We start from the raw sequence: 19,888 nt of genomic DNA, 5'->3' as shown, positions 1-19,888 counted from the left end.
TGAATCCCCGGTGTCACCGTGCTGGGGACAGCAGTTGAGTCCCGGTGTCACCGTGCTGGGGACAGCAGTGAGTCCATGGAGTCACCGTGCTGGGGACAGCAGTGAGTCTCGGTGTCACCGTGCTGGGGACAGCAGTGAGTCCCGATGTCACCGTGCTGGGGACAGCAGTTGAGTCCCGGTGTCACCGTGCTGGGGACAGCAGTGAGTCCATGGAGTCACCGTGCTGGGGACAGCAGTGAGTCTCGGTGTCACCGTGCTGGGGACAGCAGTGAGTCCATGGAGTCACCGTGCTGGGGACAGCAGTGAGTCCCGGTGTCACCGTGCTGGGGACAGCAGTGAATCCCCGGTGTCACCGTGCTGGGGACAGCAGTGAGTCCATGGAGTCACCGTGCTGGGGACAGCAGTGACTCCTGGTGTCACCGTGCTGGGGACAGCAGTGAGTCCATGGAGTCACCGTGCTGGGGACAGCAGTGAGTCCCGGTGTCACCGTGCTGGGGACAGCAGTGAGTCCATGGAGTCACCGTGCTGGGGACAGCAGTGAGTCCCGGTCTCACCATGCTGGGGACAGCAGTGAGTCCCTGATGTCACCGTGCTGGGGACAGCGGTGAATCCCCAGAGTCACCGTGCTGGGAACAGCAGTGAGTCCCCGGTGTCACCGTGCTGGGGACAGCAGTGAGTCCATGGAGTCACCGTGCTGGGGACAGCAGTGACTCCTGGTGTCACCGTGCTGGGGACAGCAGTGAGTCCCCGGTGTCACCCCCGTCTCTGCCCTGCAGTACCGCCTTTAGCCACGAGGCGGCACAGCGAGCCCTCAGTCCCCTGCAGTTCCTCCCCGTCACCGCCAGGCGGCGGCAGCGATTCAAATCGAGCCTGAAGTCTGTTAGAGACAGGAAAAAGAAATCCAGAAACCTCCATTTCCTCCTCAGAGAACCGATCTTCTTACATCTTCAAGGCCTTTATGTTTAATTTTTATATATATATAATTCTTTATATATATATATAAACACATAAAAGTTATATTTGTATGTTTAAGAGCTGTATGTATCTGTATTCAGAATTCCTTACCTTCTAAATTCTGTGTATAATGCAGCAGATGAAGAGGGTTATTTGGAAATAACCCTCAGTTACTACATAAATTAGTATTATTTTTCAGTATGTGCATGAATAAGTTTTAAAGGGAGGAATTAAAACACAGGGACAGGAAGCCAGAGGTGGATGGAATAAAGATGGGCCATAGGGAAGAGAAGGAAGAATTAAAATTTATGACTGAGGGGCTCCACCACTGTGCCACCACCCCAAACCTGCGAGCACAGCCCCAGGGGACGCCTGTTCTTGGTCTCTCCTGCATCCTCTGTCCCCCCAGCCCCTAGGTGTGTTTCTGGTGCTGCTGAAGGGGGAGAAGATGAGACTTCTGACCCTGGCAGCATTCTCATGTTTGGCTTTTGGGTTTTTATGTTAAAGGTGCAAAGCAATGAGCAGAGCAGGCCATCAGCATCACAGGGAGGTGAACAAGGTCAGCACTGAGCCCTAGACTGAACTCAATCCTACTTTTCAGGCCTCCTTCCTTCTTCTTCCTCCTCTCCCCCTTTCTCCTAGCTTTCCTTCTTCCTCCTCCTTTTTCTTCCTCCTCTTTCTACTCCCGTAATGGCAGAAAACTGAAATGGAAATGCAGAAAGAATATTTAAACTTAATGGCACACAGGAAATGATTAAAGACAGGCAGGGTCTGCCAGGCCCCTCCACATCCACAATGTCACAGATCTATCACTCCTCTTCAAATCTCACAGTGCTGAAAGCAGATTGTCTCTTTGAAACCTCTCACAAGGTCACCAAAGACTCCAGAGACCAAAAACCAGTGGCCATAAACCAAATTTATTATTTTTGAAAAATGGAATGTTTCACTTACAGAAACTTAAAAGCGATGTTTGACCAACACCATGTTCATTACAAACAAACAAAAAAAAAATAAAACCAACAAACCAAACCAAAACCAACAAACCCCAAACCAAAGTTGACACAGGATTTGGCTACAGCGCAGCAGCAGTCTGGCATTTTTAGAATCACAACCTCAAGGTGACCCTGGGTTAATAAAACTCACTGTCAGGTGCATCAGACACCCCACTGGGGCACAGCGAGGCGTCAGTAGCGGCGGCTGAAGCGGGGCTCGCTCAGCCTGGGGGTCCTCTCAGGGCCTGCAAACACCCCTGGGATGGCACTGCCCTGCAGAGCCTGGCCCTGGCTCCCGGAGAAGCCTCCGCGCCTGCAACGACAGCGTGGGCACCACACATGAGCTCCCGGGAGGAGAACAGCGTGGGCACCACACATGAGCTCCCGGGAGGAGAACAGCGTGGGCATCACCCGTGAGCTCCCAGGAGGAGAACAGCGTGGGCATCACCCGTGAGCTCCCAGGAGGAGAACAGCGTGGGCATCACCCGTGAGCTCCCAGGAGGAGAACAGCGTGGGCATCACCCGTGAGCTCCCGGGAGGAGAACAGCGTGGGCATCACTGTGAGCTCCCAGGAGGAGAACAGCATGGGCACCACACGTGAGCTCCCAGGAGAACAGCATGGACACCACACATGAGCTCCCAGGAGAACAGCGTGGGCATCACTGTGAGCTCCCAGGAGAACAGCGTGGGCATCACTGTGAGCTCCCAGGAGGAGAACAGCGTGGGCACCACACATGAGCTCCCGGGAGGAGAACAGCGTGGGCACCACACATGAGCTCCCAGGAGAACAGCGTGGGCATCACTGTGAGCTCCCAGGAGAACAGTGTGGGCATCACTGTGAGCTCCCAGGAGAACAGCGTGGGCATCACTGTGAGCTCCCAGGAGGAGAACAGCGTGGGCATCACCCGTGAGCTCCCAGGAGAACAGCGTGGGCACCACACATGAGCTCCCGGGAGGAGAACAGCGTGGGCATCACCCGTGAGCTACCAGGAGAACAGCGTGGGCACCACACATGAGCTCCCGGGAGGAGAACAGCGTGGGCATCACCCGTGAGCTACCAGGAGAACAGCGTGGGCATCACCTGTGAGCTACCAGGAGGAGAACAGCATGGGCATCACCCATGAGCTCCCAGGAGCAGAACAGCGTGGGCATCACTGTGAGCTCCCAGGAGCAGAACAGCGTGGGCATCACCCATAAGCACCCAGGAGAACAGTGTGGGCATCACCCGTGAGCTACCAGGAGGAGAACAGCGTGGGCAGAACCCATCAGCTACCAGGACAACAGCATGGGCACCACCCGTGAGCAACCAGGAGGAGAACACAGTGGGCAGCACACATGAGCTCCCAGGAGAACAGCACGGGCATCACCCATGAGCTACCAGAACAGTGTGGGCAGCACCCGTGAGCTCATGGGCATCACACATGAGCTCCCAGGAGCACGACAGCGTGGGCATCACACGTCCCTGAACACACAGAGACACAGAGATCCCTGCCAGGATCTTCCTGGGAAGCTGTGAGAAAGCTCAAAGAAAATGGAAACAATTCTTATCTCGCTGCACCTGTGGCTGTGCACATGGGGAATGTGTTAAGGAGATTTGTTCAGCAAGGGCTGATTTCTGAACTGGACTCTGGTGAGGGTGTGTGGAGGGTTTTCCTGGGAAGCTGTGCATATGTGGAATGTGTTAAGGAGATTTGTTTAGCAAATGATTTCTTAATTGGACACTGGATGGTGTTTGGAGGGATTGATGATCAGGTCAAAGCTGTACTGGACTGTGTGCAAGGGTGATGGGTTTTCTGAAGAGCAGAACACAGAACCAGTACAACGAAGTGACTGATCAGCCTTCTGCAATCATGGAGAGAAACTTGTGGGCTTTTTGCCTTTTTAAGCAGACAAAGAACAATTTAGTCACTCCTTCAACAGCGGGCACATTCCTACACTCTGAAATGTGCTTCTTTAATCTGTTGGGTTTTTCTTCCCCCTTGCCAGGGGCTCGCTGCTTTGATACAACAGGGACACGTTGGGCACAGCCCAGGGGAGTCTCTGAGGATGGGCTCTGCTTGAGCCAGGTTTTGTGAGCTCTCACAGAAACCCATCACACCTGAGATAGCCCAGAATGGCATCAATTAGCAGGATGGCTTCTGAGGTAGTGTCGGAAACAGAAAAAGGTTTAATAAAAGGCAAAATAACAAAGCTCTTACAGAGAAAAGCTGAGCCAGGGGCAGGAGGATCTTGCTCCTGCTAAAACACCCCTCAAAAGCAATTATTTCCTTTGTTCTCTTCCTTTTCTAGTGAATTACCCAGGTGGGACCTCTTGGCCTCTGTCCAATGGACAGCCCCAGGTCTGAGGTGAAATCCCAAAGTTCCTATGAGGTGCCTTTGTATCAAATTGGGAGAGAAACTTGTGGGCTTTTTGCCTTTTTAAGCAGAAAAAGAATAGTTTAGTCACTCCATCAACAGGGGGCACATTCCTACACTCTGAGAGGTGTTTCTTTAATTTGTTGGTTTTTTTTTTTTTTTTTCCCCTTGACAATCTAGGTTTATACAGATAAAAAGTATTATAAAAGCATTATAAGCATTCTGACAGAGGTTCTTACCCTGATGTCCCTCCTCGAGTCATCCCATGGCCTGGTCCTGACTGACCAGGCATGCTTCTATCACCACCTAATACAAAAAGAGAAAAAAAGGGGAAAAAAAAGAGAAAAATACAGGTTTTTGTGCTTCCCTAATAAAAATGTCACCTTGTTCCCAGAATTTCATTTGATTTCTCAGTAATTTAACTACCACTAGAAGGTTCAGCAGCAGTAATTCACAGAAAAGAACCACAATCACACTGGTAAGCAGCAAGTGTACCTTGCCATCTCTCATGATCCCGTCCCATCACTCCTCCATCCACATTTCCCTGCCATGTACGATCTTGATGCCCCTCTAACTTTCGACCATGATCTCCCCAGTCACGTCCATCTCTTAAAAAAATAAAAGAACATCTTCTAGGTATGTCCCCTACCCACTGAGCAGCACAGGGTAAAGCCAAACACCGTACCCCATGCCAAAGTGTGTTAAATGGTTAATCAAGCTCTAGCTGTAGCCACCCAACCACTGCAATCAGAACTGCTCAAAGAGAAACAACGACAGACACTTGCTGAACAGCATCCTTCACACAGCAAAACTTGTCTTTTTTGATCCAGAGACATCATGGATATTGCAATGGACTGAAATACTTGGGCATGGATTAATTCATTGGCTGCCACTCCTCTGTCTGAAAATCATGCAGCTGGAATATGCCCAGCTTGATTAAATGGATTGAAGAGAAACCACTACAATTCAGGTGAGTCCAAGATCTCTACCCCACCACTGCAGAGACTTCTCCTCACTCAATTTCCTTTAAAACCTGACCACTGGCCACGAATGAGACTTGTGTAGGCCTTACTGGGGCATCTGTAGAAACAGACTGAATCTCATCTGTAGAAACAGACTGAATCTCATCTGTAGAAACAGACTGAATCTCATCTGTAGAAATGAAAGTTATTTACAGGAGAAGCACAGTCAGGAGCTGAGCTAACTGAGCAGCTCTTTACTCACTACAGAGCTTCACCCTCCCGAGGCACGTGGGAGCTACATGTGGCAATTCCCTGCTCCTGCAGACGCTCAAAGGTCTGGAGAGAGGATTCCCACTTGCCAAGCTGCTCCTGCTGTCACCCTTCAAAGGCTCACTGAGGAAATGTGCGGAGCCCCCAGCCAGCTCCCTGATGTGCCAGGCACTAACCGGGTTTGTGGGGGGATCCCTCTTCCCTCACTCATCCTCCTGTCGGAGCCGTAGCCCCCCCAGCTGTCCCGGGAGTGCCGCTCAGGGCCCCCGTGCCGCTCGTCCGGGTAGTGCTGCAAGGCAGACAGGACACAGTCAGGCTAAAAACCAACACAAGCTTTCTTCCAGGATTGCAAAAGTTTGGCTTTTTGGATGTTGTTTTCTATGAGCTGGCATTAAAAATTGCAGCTGTCTCGTTTTCCACAGGTTCTGCTGTAGGGCATGGCTCAGTGCAGGTGTTTATTTTGTGCTGTTCACTGGTGGGAGAGGTCCTTTTTGTTTGGTAAAGTTCATTAAGGCTTACATTCTTGGCCACAGATTTTAAATTTTTATATAGAATATCTGCCTACTTCCCACCCCTCTTCAGAAATGAAAGGTTTTGAATGCCATTGTGGCATTGATTTTCACACCTGCTCTTTTACAGCTTTGTTTCATTCAGCTAAATGTGAGAAGGCATCCATTGCCAGCTAAGTACAGCAGCTCTCCCCTAACACCTAAAGCTTTTACTGCCACATACCAGCCTGAAAAGATGCTCCCATCACTCAGAGGTTTCCCCTTGCCTGTATTTGAGGCTACCACCCCAGCAAGCAGGTAACCTAATAATTTATTTTATGCTCATTAGCACACAAAATTAGTTCTGTTTAAGTAACTCAGCTGAAAGGATTGTGTTTGTGCTGTGTGCACTGTGTGTTCTTTCTGCTTTGGGGTCAGCTTGTTTTGGTTTGTAACTGAAGCAGTAATTTTGTTGCAACACACCTGCCCATCTCGATCTGGAATTCCCCTTGTACAGTCTCTCCTGGAACAAAAAAGAAAAGTTTCAGTTGAATCAACACTGTAATTGTAATTCCAGGGTCTGCATGAAACAACACATGAAAAGTTCATCTTCATTAGGCTGTAAATCTGGATGCTAATGTTCAGTGGCAAGATAACTCCAAAGAGTTCTTGTTTCATGGCATAGAAAGAGATCAAACTAACGCCTATCACTGTAACATGGTAAAAAAGGCCAGGTACTGGATGGCCAGGTACTCAGTGAGGATGGCCAGGTACTCAGTGACACCAAGGAGAATACTGAGTGAACCTACCAGTGTCAGAAATAAGTTACAAGCAAAAGCAAACGGTATAGTTTTCACCAGAGATCCTTTGAGAGCAAACAGAAATCTCAATGGCACCATGCAGAAAATATTTTTCCATTCTGTGGCGCTAAAACCTGCATTAGCCAGGTCACAAAGAGGAAAACAGGGAAAGTTTTAAAGCACAAGGAAATGGCTAAATCTTAGGGGTTCATAAAGCAGACTTCCATACACCTTGAGAGGAGCTGCTGCATCTCATCAGCATCATGGCAGACTGCTTTAGGATTTGGCTTATAACCTTTATGCAGACTCCCTCTATGTCCCTAACCCATGGAAACAAGGGATTGCAAGCACGTGTGAGAAACGCACAGGAGTGATTTCTTTTACTCTGCTGACACCACTCAAGCCACAACAAGACACCGAATTTCCCTGAAGGCATAGGAATGTTACCACATTTCTCCTCATGGAGAAAAGCAAGGCACAGCTTTTCCCAGGAATACAGCTGGGACTCACGTTCTCTGAACATCAGAGAAACAAAAACACAGTTCTCATCACTTGCTGTGCCTGTGTTGTGCCAAAGTAGAATGGAATGTGGAGATTGTTTACCCAAAGTGAGGATGTTTTCTTCCCTTGGCCAATCGAGGCCAAGAGAATATCTGTGTTGAGATTGTCTGCTGGCAATCTCGAGGCAGTCAGCAAGAGTTATAGATGAGTGCAGTTGAGCTTGTGAGTGCATGGCAGATTCAACTGTAGATTTACAGAATAAAGTACTTCATCAGCCTTCTGAAGATTGACGAGGCATCTGACTCTTTTTTCTCTCCCCTCATTGACGGGGTCGCCTTGTTTTGCAATTTAGGAAGAAGAAGAGGCAGTGCCTTGCCAACCTGTCCAGGCAGTGCTCCTGGTAGCGGCCGCGGTCGCGGTGGTCGAAGTCGTGGAAGCGATCCTGGCGGCCGAAGTCCGAGTGGTAGCGATCGTCCAGCGCCAGCCGCTTGGCCTCGGGCCAGTAGGGCTCATCCCGCCTGCACACACAGGGCTCTCATCAGCAGCAGCCCCAGAACCACCCCTTTTCCCCTCTCCCTCAAACCTCACTCAACCCAGTAATTAAAAATCTATGTGTGTTAAGCAGGAGTTGCCTTTCGGTTTCAGAGAAAACTTGGTTTACCAAAACCAGTTATTTTTGGTATATTAATTAATCAATAATTATTCCAGCATGTGGTGACATGAGAAGAGAATGAGTATCTTTCCTCTAACCATTTAGAGTTGATACAAACAACTCTACGAACTCTATCAGTACTACTCTACTACTACTCTTTTATTATTACTCTACTACTCTATTATTACAACTCTAGTACTCTATTAACTCTACTAATACTACTCTACTCTCTATTACTCAGAGTAGTAATACTCTGGGTTGTTACTACTCTTGGTCATCCCTCTTTGGGAAAGAAGAGTGGACCGAAACAGTGCTTACAAGCACACAAGCACGGTATTTGCTCTTCTTCAAATTGCTATTAGTGTTAGAAGCAGCACGTAAAGAGCCTTTCAGCTGAGAGTTCCCATGACTGCCTTATCCAGAGTGCTCCCCATTTCCACAGGCTCCCAAGGGGGGATGTGGCTGAGGAGTTTGGAGCCCCACTGCCCTGCTCCTCACCTGCTGTCAGGATCGTAAGGCCTCCTCATGGCAGATCTCCGCTCCTGCTCGTAGCGCAGCTGCTCCTGCTGGCGTCGCAGCTCCTCCCTCTCCCTCTGGATTCGCTCCTGTTCCCGTCTCCTCTCCTGCTCTATGTGCATCCTTTCCCTCTCCAGCCTCTCCCTCTCCAGGCGCTCTCTGTCCAGGCGCTGCCGTTGGAATTCCAGCCGCTCCCGCTCCCTCTGCAGCCTCTGTCTCTCGTCGCGCTCGTGGATGGCGGCGAGGCGCTGCTCCCGGTCTCGCCTCTCTCTCTCTCTAATTTCAAAGAGATACTCCGTTTTTAATCGACACCCCTCAGCCCAAGCTTTACTGCTTCTTTGGTTTGGGTAGGGTTTCATTTTTTAGAAGAAGTTTCTGTGTTCTCCCCCTTCTTCCAAATTAAGTAACAGCTAAGAGGAAAATAAAAAACTCCATACAAATGACAGAAGCAAAGGTGAAAAATCCTGCATAAGCAACACAGTATCCATGAACTCTAGCAGTACTACTCTACTACTCTATTATTACAACTCTACTACTCTATTAACACTACTCTACTCTCTATTACACAGAGTAGTAACAACTCTGGGTTGTTACTACTCTTGGTCATCCCTCTTTGGGAAAGAGAGGGATGCTGCTCTTAAGTCCAGTCTGGAAAACCTTTCAGAGAGCACAGCAAGTCCTAAGACAAAAATCTGATGTACAACAAGCTTCGGGGGAAAAATCAAGGAAATTCAAATCCAGTCAAGTGGAAGACTAAGCCTGAAAGCACCTATGGAAGTCTCATGAGAACACTGATTTCAGCAGTAAAAGCCTCCATCACTTGGCATTAACGTCTGTTCTAGCAGTAATTAGTATGAAATCAATCTGAGATAATAGTAATTAGCATGAAATCAGTCTGAGGTATCACTGTTGGAGGGTCAGCACAGCACTGCTTTGAACACAAACACAGAACAGGTAAGAAGTAAAAAATGCAATTGAAGTTCAGAGGGACAGGGAACTCACCGGCGCCTCTCCGTCTCCCTGATTTCTCTCTCCCTCTGCCTCTGCCGCTCCCGCTCGCGCTGCTCCTTGATTTTATCAAATGATAAAATATCCTGCTTTTCCTTGCTCTCGGATTTGCGGTCCTGGCTCTTTGTGCTCTGAGATGAATCAGAACAATGCATGAGCTGAACACGGTGCATTTCCAGCTACAGCTCCCAGGCAAACACCTACACTATGTCACCCTGAACAAAACAGGCTGCCGTGCCTTCCCCAGAGGCAAACAACAGTGGAATTCCAGGGAAAAGTACCCCTAATTTGACCAGAACTTCTAAATATTACAAATAAATGCTAGAGGAACACAACCTGACTTGCACTGATTTCAAACACACACCAGTTACATTCCAAACTCAAGGAAACGCATCATCCTGACACCTTCTTCATACTGATTTCAAACAACGCACACCAGTTACATTCCAAACTCAAGGAAACACATCATCCTGACACCTTCTTCATACTGATTTCAAACAACGCACACCAGTTACATTCCAAACTCAAGGAAACGCATCATCCTGACACATTCTTCATATTGCAACTCGACTTCTTGCACCAGGCCAGCAGTGAAAAAGTATAAAAAAGGAGAAACAGAAGCATTTCCCCTCTGCCACATCACTAACACCCTGATGCTTTCCAGAAAGAGATAAAAGGATAATTGTACCAAAATGCAAGGCTAAAACCCCTTCATCTCTGAGGACATAAATCTATTTGACACCTATTTTTACACAAAAGCTTCTCTGGAAGTTGGCCTTACCCTCTCTTTTGATGCAGAGGTTTTCACACTAATAACTGGCTCTCCTTTAGATTTATCCATTACCACTGTCCTTTCTGTTCCTCGACTTGCTAGAAAACAAAACAGAGGCAAAAATAAATGGTACAAAAGGCATTCAACAGTTTTTGCAAGATTCAAAACTGTGAAGACACTGTTTACTAAATAGTAAAAAGTTCTTTTATGGAACTTATTATTTAAATAGCTTGTCAAGATTTGGCCAGCTTGAGGATGGGAGCAGTAAATTTATCACAAAATTACAGCAGTATTTTCTCACAGGGATGATAGCTAAAAGAACACAAATTCATTTAATTCTTCTGTCCACAAAATACATCCTTTGCCACAATTAAAAAAAAAAGCCCAAAAAAAGGACATACACCACACATTGTGTCAGATCTAAACCAAGTGACAATTCCATAAGAATTATGGAAACTCTGTTTTAAGTCATTAGAAATTGCAGTCAAAAATTTGAAGGTGTTTTCTGATGTTTGTATCAGTTTTACTAAATAAGCTTCTTTTCACTGAATTATCAATCACATCTAATAATACACAAGTACACTTGAAAACATTCCTGAAGGCCAGCATCACCTGATTTGCTTGTCCTGGATCTATCAGAAGATCCAGACTTTTGTTCATCTTTTTCCTTTCCTTCTTTTTCATCTTTTTCTGATTTCTTGGCATCATCTTTTTTGTCAATCTTCTCCTCCTTCTTAATACCAACAGACCTACAAAAAGCAAGAAAGCAAAATGCCTCTTTCAAAAGCAACAAAACACTTGAAAAAACCAATGCTGGAAGTATCATTCACCAACCACACAGTCAGTCTACCAGAAAGACAGACTAAATCCTAGAAATATTTGTCAGTTAAAAGAAGAGTCCAAGACAGAGTCAGATCAGAGGACAAACGACTGATAAAAATAATGGTTCATCTATAAATAATTTGGTTTAGTATCTCCTCATAGCTAAGAAGTTTTTATACTAACATTAAAGAGCTTTGTATTTCTCAACAGAGGGCCAGTTAAGATGCCCTTACCACTGTAAAACATCAGCTTTCTAAGCATTATTCCTACTTCAAATGCAGGATGAAATATTAAATCAAGATTTATTACAGTTAATGTTCAACTTGGTCACCTGGCTGTACCTGAAATGAGTGGTCTTTAAATATTAAAAAAACACAAAACAACACTTTACTTCTCAGATTTGGACTCTGCAGAATGGTGCCTGTCTTTTTCCTTCCTTGTTTCACCTTCCTTTTTGTCAGAAGGCTTTTTTCCTGCTGGTTCATTTTTGGCCTAGAAATTCAGCCAGAAAGAATGACATAGTCAGAGACAGAGATTAAAACTGCATGTTTTTATTTTCATATCGCTGCCATGAAACAGCTACCACTTACCTTTTCCACAGAAATCATTTTACCATGCAGCTCTGTTCTGTGGAGGTGATTAATACACTTGGTGGCCTCCTCAGATGTTGACATTGTCACAAAGCCATAGCAGCGAGCGCCAGGGCTGCGAGCGTTTGTCACCACTTTTGCACCAACCACCTTTGGGAAAAAACAAAATATTCTGTGTTTCCAGGTCTGTCACTAAATAAATTGTAACTTAATGACCATTTCTTAGAACAGTTTGGATGGGAAAGGACTTTTAAAAGCATTTAGTTCAATTAATCCCCTATCATAGGCAGGAACACCTTCAATAATGCAGCTCAGAAAATTCATCTTCAAGCTGCTGAGCAGGTCAGGAGCTTAAGGTAGATATGCACAGAGAAGGGAAAGCGGGACTGTAAAAACCAAAATAAAATGGAATAAACAAAACTACTACCACTTTCTCTTTCCTTACAGAACATCTGCACCCACAAATGACAATCTGTGACAGGCAGAGGCACTTAGTGACATAAACATTTAACATTACATGCAGAAAAGTATTTGGCAGAAGGGGAGATGGTCACACTGAGAGTTCCCTTCCACAACTTCTGCTCCTGTATGCCAGCAGGCACTGCAAAACAAGTGGGAGGCTGCCCTCAGAGAATGGGTTTCTCCAGAGAACACCCCTTGAAATGGAATAGTTTAATACAGCATTAATTGCTGGATAATCAAGACATAATCAGACTACTACATGATGATCTACCAGTCTCTCCTGTCAAAGAATTGCCTCATTCTCAAAGGTGTCTGCACAGATATTCTCTGCAAATTCCATCTCTGCTCCTACCCCTCCATTTCAATCTTCTTGATTGAGCTCTGCTCCTTTCAGACACAGAGTTTCCAAAGAACACAAAGTTAAGAACTCAGCCTGCCCAGTTATTCATGAGGGAAAATAAGAGTGAAATTTAAGGTCAGCCTTTTAAACTGACAGAATGGTTTGTTAATTTACATATCCACTACACACCTTTCCATACTTGCTGAAAAGGTTCTTCAAATCTGTAGCTCTAGTAGAAGAGGAAAGTCCACTGACCCACAAATTTCTGCCAGAACCACTTCCCACACGGCCTGGGGTACAAAACACATAAAAGACCATGAAAAACACAAATGCAGCAGTGCAAAATTAAGAGTCCTAAAACCTCTCCATTCTTCCTTCATAAAACTCTCCATAGTTAATGTGCATTTGAACACCCTTAAAGAGTTTGTAGCTACAGATTTTCTTCCTGTACTTCAATCACTTTAAGGAGAATTACAAAGTATCACATGTTAATTCACGAAAAAATACTTATTTGAACCAAACCCAACTGTTAATAATGTTACAAAAGTTACAAGGAAGTGATATTTTAAAGTTATACTTGGAAGGGATGTGTTACAACTGCATTGAGGGCTCACTGGATTAACAGTACTCCTTTTTACTCCAGGTCCTTTGTACATTAAAAAACCCAAAAACCCCCAGACATGCACCCACCTTTCTCATCTTTTGAGACCGCCTTTGTATCTTTGTCTTCAACAGGGCTAAAGACAAAACACCACATTATTCAAGAGATCATATGCAAAAAGACCATTAATTCTAGACAGCACAACTAAAACTGGATACCTACCAGTAAATTAGTTCCAAAATAAACACTATCATTGGCAATTTTCTAGAAGAGTGACAGGAAATAGGGATTTGTAACCCTAAACGGACAATTCTGTTTTGCAGATGACAGAAATAAGAGTAATTTGGGAAAACAACCTTTGAAGGTTGAGGAAGGAAAAGAAATCAAACCCACTGTTCTTAAGGAAAAAAAAAAAATCTACACATGGAGAAATAAAAGAGACCTTTAGGAATAGGCTACAATTTCATCAGTCTCGGAGGCCAATTGAAGGAAACAGCTTATTGGCATCACTTAAGGACCCGTGATAAAAGATAGCATCTGGTCTAGAACGGAGAAAAAACAAACCTCTTTTTCTGATCACCGCCCTCACTGGCTGAGGACTCTTTAGTGGCAGGGGAAGATTCCTCAGAATTAGCTTTGTCTTCTGCTCTCTTGCCATCTTCTTTGCTATCTCTGGCTTCGGCACCTGCGCCTTTCTCCGCTGCCTCCCCACTAGAGGCTTCCAGGCCTTGGGAGCGTTTGCTACTCTGATCGCTTAGGGTCTCTACCACTACACCTTCAGAGTCCGGGGCCTCTTCCTCGGGGCTCTGTTCACTTGTCTCCCCTTTTGCTACCACTAAACGCTTTGCTTCCTTCCTTGCCAAAGCTTGGGCCGATTTGCTGTCCAAAGCTAAAGCATCTTCCTCCAGCTGAGCGGCAGCGAGAGCGTCCTCTTCCTCAGCCAGCCTCTTGCCTGGCCCCGCGTTACTGGCTTCCTGCGCACGCGGCCGCTCCGCTTCGGGAGGTTCTTCGTTAAGTAGCTCAGATTTACAAGTTTCCCCCAAAATGTCGAGTATTTTCTCATTTTCTACGGATTTAACAGGAATAGAACGGCACAAGATTTAATCACCAGGGAAATACAGCAATCACAAATGTGGAACTGGCATGGCTGCCACACTAACACCAAGAGAACTGCTAAGCTACACAGAGATTGGAAAACCCTAGTGTACACAGTGTTACAGCTACCACGCTAACTGCTCTCTCACACCCTGCCAAATCAGCCCTAGCACCTCAACAGCCAAGAAAAATGCCCCCACAGATTTAACAAAAAACTTCGGGCTCAGCCTTCATAATTCTTCAGCAAATCATTCAGCTCTGTTTCTTCTCTAGTTAGCTTCCAGAGTCCGAGATGCTTAACTGAACGTATCAAGGCACTGAGAGTTCAATTCTCCAAATTTCTGTGAAGTTCTTTTAGCAGAGATAGTCCAACACGAGAACTGGGCATCTTCTGATGGTTCTGAGTGTGTATGCAGTCCAGCAAGCGAGTGGCATCTGTAGCAAATTCCTGATGGCAGCATGTTCCTTCTTCTGAAGTCCAGTCACTCCTTAATGTCTGTTCTGCACCAGAGCTTTGCACTGCCTACACTCCTGTATTTATCTTTATTCACAGAACCACTGTACAGTGTGATATCACAAGATCTGTTTTCAGAACCTTTACATCTTTAAGGCTCGTTCCTTAACTTCGCTCTGCAGTAACAGTTCTGGGGAACCATTTCATGGCATTAAACAAGTTTTCCAAGGGTGGTTATGCACAGATCTGGTGATATGACTGGGTTTCCAATCTCTATGACCCTGCATGACCTGGATTTTCCACCATAATAACGTACACTACAGTAATGCATTAAAAAAAAAGAACCAAAAAAAACCAAACAGGGACGCAAAAAGCCTAAATGAAGAATGAAACTCTTTAAACGCCCAGGATTTTTTTTTCCATTAAAAAAAAGTAAAAAAAATCAAAGTAACCAAATAAAAACAAACAGTACCTGGCTCCAAAGGTAACTCTTCAAGTTCCTGTAGTGAAAAAGATTTTAAAAAGGAGAAATATCACTATTTCATAAGCAAGACGCTATTCTGAATGACATTTCTTATCCACCCATTACAGGAGAGTATTTAATGAAAGCATCACTATAATTTAGCCTATTTCAGCTCTGAAAACATTGAAATTCAAATAAATTTCTCAGAAGTAAAAATTTAAGATGAATTTTTAACACCCTCAAATTTTATGAAGTCTGAAAACTTTAAAACCTCTCAAATTCAGCCACCTGTTGAACACACGGTACACATTCACATGGATAAATAAATCAATAAATGTAAGAAGCACAGAGGATAGTTTATCTTCATGTTATCCTTCCCTACCCTGTGTTTTTTGAAGTCTCCTCTCTGAAAACAGGATCAACAGAAACACCAGCTTCACCTGGAGCTGGTGCTCTTAACCTACCAGGAGTGATCTGGAAACAAGGCCAGCATTTCAGGAATAGACAGTTCCAGCTTTCTTCTCACCCTGGGATATGTACATTTTTAATGGGAGTTAAACACAATGCAAGGCACTGAGCTGGCATTTACATCAGATAAAAGGAATCCAATCTACCAAACTCAGTGTGATACATACATCACAAATATATTATATATATGTATATACATGTATATATACACATATATGATCTGATAAAGAAATAGATCTTTGTTTCTATGAATAAATCAAAAGGAATTAGTTCCCATTCTGTGCAGAGGAAGAATGCACCCACTACACACACACTGTTTCACCATGCAGCATTATATAGTGCATTTTATGCTTTTTTCTGTTTGAAAAGAAAAATTGGCCACCATTTACCTTTATTATGGTTAAATCGGATGAAGAAGCATCTAAACTGTTCCCAACATCTTCAAACTCTACCTTTAAAAAATAAACAGGAGACACCTTGTTATCTACATAGGAATATTGTGAGTGAAACCTGAATGAGGAACTGAAGATTTGGATTTGCACTGACAGCTGTTAGCCAGCAAACACACCCAGCACCCAAAGCAAGCAATATTGGTAAAAACTGAGTGAAAACCCCCAGGCCTCTTCCCAATCCCCACTGACTGAATAAAACCTCTCATTGTATCTTAACTATGATGGTCAGCTCATAAAAATCTTTTAAATATGGAGATTCCAACAGCAAAATCTCCCTGATTTTTATCCCTGTCATTTACAGCAACAACACAGAGCCAAAAAAATCGACAGGACTTGGTAATCATTTCCTTCACTGATGAAAGCAGATCATGGGAGCTGACCTAGCCTCAAGACATTTACTCAAAAAAACCTCCTTTTTCTGAGTATTTCCATTTAATTTGTGTAGGACATGGATATGCCTGGGGATAGCAGGCCAAGCTTATTTCTGCAGCTTTAGCAAAGAGCCACACAACTTTAGAACCTCACACTCAATGTGGACACACAACAAAGAGCAATACTCCCCCGTTAGATGGGGCAGAAATAACTTTTTTTCAAATGCTTTGTTGTACATTTCAGGAGATAAAACACTTGATTTTGGGGGAAGGGATTATCCTCTAGCCCAGTGTCAACAGCCAGATGAACACAAGAAGCCAACAAAAGAATATTTTCAGCAACTGACCCAATCTTAGCAGAAAAATAACCTTGAATACAATTCCCTGAATGGTGCTGTTCAGTTGAGAAGTAAGCTACACTATTTGTATGCCTCACATGTTCTTTAAAATAAAGAATGTTAAAATAGGAATAATATATATAATTAATAAGGTGAAGCAGAGTTCAAAGCATGATTAAAAACAAATGCTTTGTAAACTGCTATTAATTAATACAATCACATGTGTACCAACAACGTTCAAGTATTTTAACAATTAAGACACATTTCCACAAATATGTAAAAAGAAGAACAATGACCATAAGAACCAGTACAGTTCCAAATTTTCCCAAGTACTCTTCAGCCACCATTTTGCTATCTAACCCATAAATAAATTTAAACAAGAAAATCCTGATTCCACACACGTAACAGATGCATACCATCACTATTGGTATTTCTCTTGATTCTTCTTTAATTTCTGAAAATGGTGGGGATGCCTCCAAGTTACCTACAGCATACTCTGTAGGCTGATCTGTGAGTTCTTGCACTTCTGCATCAGCATTTTCTTTACTATCAGACAGCGAGTCAAGAATATTATGGGCACTGTAATCATCTCCACAATCTACTGCATTGCCATTATCTATTTCAGCTTCGTCTAACACACTAATATCCATCATGTCAATATCCTGCAAGGTGTCCAAACTTGCTTCAATATCGTCCTGTGAGAAAAAAAAAGCACATGTCAGAGGCAGGGTGACTTGAGAGCCATCTGCCACCACCCCTCCAAAGGCAGCCCCTGTACCTGTCCATCTCCAGAATCCTCCTCCAGGCCGTTGTCTTCCACTCCCTCTTCATCTGCTCTACGTCCTAACAACAGCATCATCATTAGAATGAGAGCAGGAGTTACAATTGTACCCCTCAAGCTTTGCTTTTCCAGCAGAGGTGGTGCTCCCTGCAGTTTCTCCCCTGTTTGTGACCATCCCAGCAAGTGACACACAGGCCACAGTCCAACACCTGGCGGCAGCTCAAGCTCTGTGACCTCCCCAGAACATCGGGCTCAGCTCAGATTGCAGCAATTTATTACCTCAACCTTTCATTTCTTTGCAGACGTTTACGAGGAGAAAGAAAACAACCAGACAAAACACAGCTCAAAATACTGAAAAAAACCCACTTTGACTGTGGGTTTCACTGCAGTGCTCTGCCCACCAGCTGGATGTGAATTAACCCAATTAATGGAATTACTGAAAACACTACACCAGCCTCAGCACTCCTCAAACTCAGAGCTAAGCACCTCTTTGCCCTTCAATGAATTTCATTTTCCTCAAAAACTACAAGCACATTACAACTGAAAAGTGAGAAGGATTTTAGAGCCAAGAGGAATATTTCATCTACTTCCATCCCCACACTAAAAGCGCTGTGATGGACATCGGGTGTTTTCCTGAGACTTGGAAATTAATATGATTTAAAAGATCTCTTTCACCCAGAGTTGTGACATTTGCCCTCTTTGTGGTCAAGATTTCACCTTTTTGCCTGCAAGCAATCAGATGTAATGACAAAAATCAAACAAATTAGCTGGCAAAACAGTTGAGTTTCATCTCACAAATTTACATTTTGTGTAAGCCAAATCTAGTAATAAAACTACTCTAGCTAAACTAGTTATTTTGCTCAGCTCCAATGCAAAGTTTTAAACACTGTTTACAAAATAAGATCGAATTGTGCTAATTAACTAATTTTAGAAAAACAGTCAATTATTTTCTGAAAATAAGGATTATGTAAGACTGTCTCACTACTACAAAAACCAAGCATAAGGCCTAGAAAGTATATCTGACTTCAGAAATGGATTAAAAACTTGTCTTCTGAGAAGGTAATTGCAACTGCTATTAGCTATGAAGCACAACACTACAGAGCTTATTTTGTATTTGCTAGAAACTCTACATTTCTACATTAAAAAAGTATTAAAAACACTGACACTGCTTCAGTGTTACTTGGTAATTCTTAAGACAAAGTACAAGGAACTCTGAGAACAAACCAACAGATTCTTCAATATCTCCTGCCTTACTGAATCACATGAAATTCTCTGATTTTCTCTAAATTTAATATTTTCTCACTCATCCCTAGAAACCTGAGAACAAATGTGGGGAAGAGTACCAGTAACAAGAAAAATATTATGAAGGCTCAATTTAATGAGTACACTGCTTGAAAACTCAAGGATGATGAGGTGGAAAGTCTCTCTAACAGCTCTGTACCTTTGCTGCTTCTTTTTGGAGTTTTCTTCATTATATTTTCTGAAACCACTGGAATTTCATCAGGATTCCCTCCTTCCTCCTCAATAGCCTAACAGGGGCAAAAAAGAAGGACAGATATAAAAATCAGACATAAAAATTTCATTTGTACATTTCTGTTGAGTTCAAGTGCTGGATGCCAGAGGCTGAAAAATTCCAAACCATGAATCAGCAACTTGGATAAACAAACAAAAAACCACCACAGCAAAGGAACAAGCAGGCAGGAGGCAGTGGTATAAGATTTTGGGAAAACAGTCAGCAAAAAAAGCCAATCCTACAGCATTTGGGACTATTAATCATCAATCCTACAGCATGTGGAACTGTTCACAGACACACGGGTTGTTGTGACAGGGTAAAATCTCGGCTCTGGGACACAGCAAGCAGATCAGAGAAGGGATTCCTCACGGGATTAACGCGCTGAACGGTGCGATGAGGATACAGCGAAAGGGCTGGCAGCTAAACTGCCAGAAAAACAGCAGCACACAGCAAAAATCCCCAGAGACAGCGCACAGAACCGCAAATCCGGCAGCCCAGAGAACAGCAGAACCCTGTGGTGCACCAAGCAGGAATACCCGGGCCGAGCGCCACGGCAGACAGCGAGCGCTGGGAGCGGAGCGGGCTCGGTGACACCGGGTGACAACAGCGGTCACAGGGCGAGCCTGGGCCGGCCCAGCGCAGCCCGGTCTCGCGGGCCCCGAGCGCTCTCCCCCGGTCCCGGCGGGCCCCGGCCGCTCTCCCGGGCCCCGGCGGGCCCCGAGCGCTCTCCCCCGGCCCCGGCGGGCCCCGAGCGCTCTCCCCCGGCCCCGGCGGGCCCCGAGCGCTCTTCCCCGGCCCCGGCGGGCCCCGAGCGCTCTCCCCCGGCCCCGGCGGGCCCCGAGCGCTCTCCCCCGGCCCCGGCGGGCCC

At 44.9% G+C, this 19,888-nt stretch overlaps 1 protein-coding gene across 3 annotated transcripts in view; it reads right to left on the bottom strand.

Annotated features, from left to right (window-relative positions):
* Nucleotides 1-1,852: 1,852 nt before the first annotated feature.
* The window catches only part of LOC119712387 (scaffold attachment factor B1-like), a 19,103-nt gene continuing 1,067 nt past the window's right edge, over nt 1,853-19,888 (bottom strand). For 2 of the 3 annotated variants that reach the window (XM_038163504.1, XM_038163503.1), the window contains exons 2-21: nt 18,949-19,036; nt 17,505-17,569; nt 17,143-17,421; nt 15,955-16,017; nt 15,107-15,134; nt 13,650-14,151; nt 13,175-13,221; nt 12,674-12,774; nt 11,683-11,832; nt 11,484-11,584; nt 10,883-11,019; nt 10,280-10,368; nt 9,493-9,629; nt 8,473-8,766; nt 7,703-7,840; nt 6,505-6,544; nt 5,710-5,822; nt 4,797-4,909; nt 4,541-4,607; nt 1,853-2,259 (exon numbers count right to left, since the gene is read on the bottom strand). In XM_038163504.1, coding sequence (XP_038019432.1) covers nt 2,139-2,259; nt 4,541-4,607; nt 4,797-4,909; nt 5,710-5,822; nt 6,505-6,544; nt 7,703-7,840; nt 8,473-8,766; nt 9,493-9,629; nt 10,280-10,368; nt 10,883-11,019; nt 11,484-11,584; nt 11,683-11,832; nt 12,674-12,774; nt 13,175-13,221; nt 13,650-14,151; nt 15,107-15,134; nt 15,955-16,017; nt 17,143-17,421; nt 17,505-17,569; nt 18,949-19,036 — 2,673 coding nt within the window. In that variant the 3' untranslated portion in view covers nt 1,853-2,138. The remainder of the gene's footprint in view (nt 2,260-4,540; nt 4,608-4,796; nt 4,910-5,709; nt 5,823-6,504; nt 6,545-7,702; nt 7,841-8,472; nt 8,767-9,492; nt 9,630-10,279; nt 10,369-10,882; nt 11,020-11,483; nt 11,585-11,682; nt 11,833-12,673; nt 12,775-13,174; nt 13,222-13,649; nt 14,152-15,106; nt 15,135-15,954; nt 16,018-17,142; nt 17,422-17,504; nt 17,570-18,948; nt 19,037-19,888) is intronic. The other variant, XR_005259817.1, reaches the window with a different exon arrangement.

This window comes from Motacilla alba, chromosome 28, assembly GCF_015832195.1.
Source record: "Motacilla alba alba isolate MOTALB_02 chromosome 28, Motacilla_alba_V1.0_pri, whole genome shotgun sequence".
In the NCBI taxonomy this organism is placed as follows: domain Eukaryota; kingdom Metazoa; phylum Chordata; class Aves; order Passeriformes; family Motacillidae; genus Motacilla; species Motacilla alba.
Note: the sequence above shows the minus strand (reverse complement) of the source record. Positions and strands in the feature narration are given on the sequence as shown.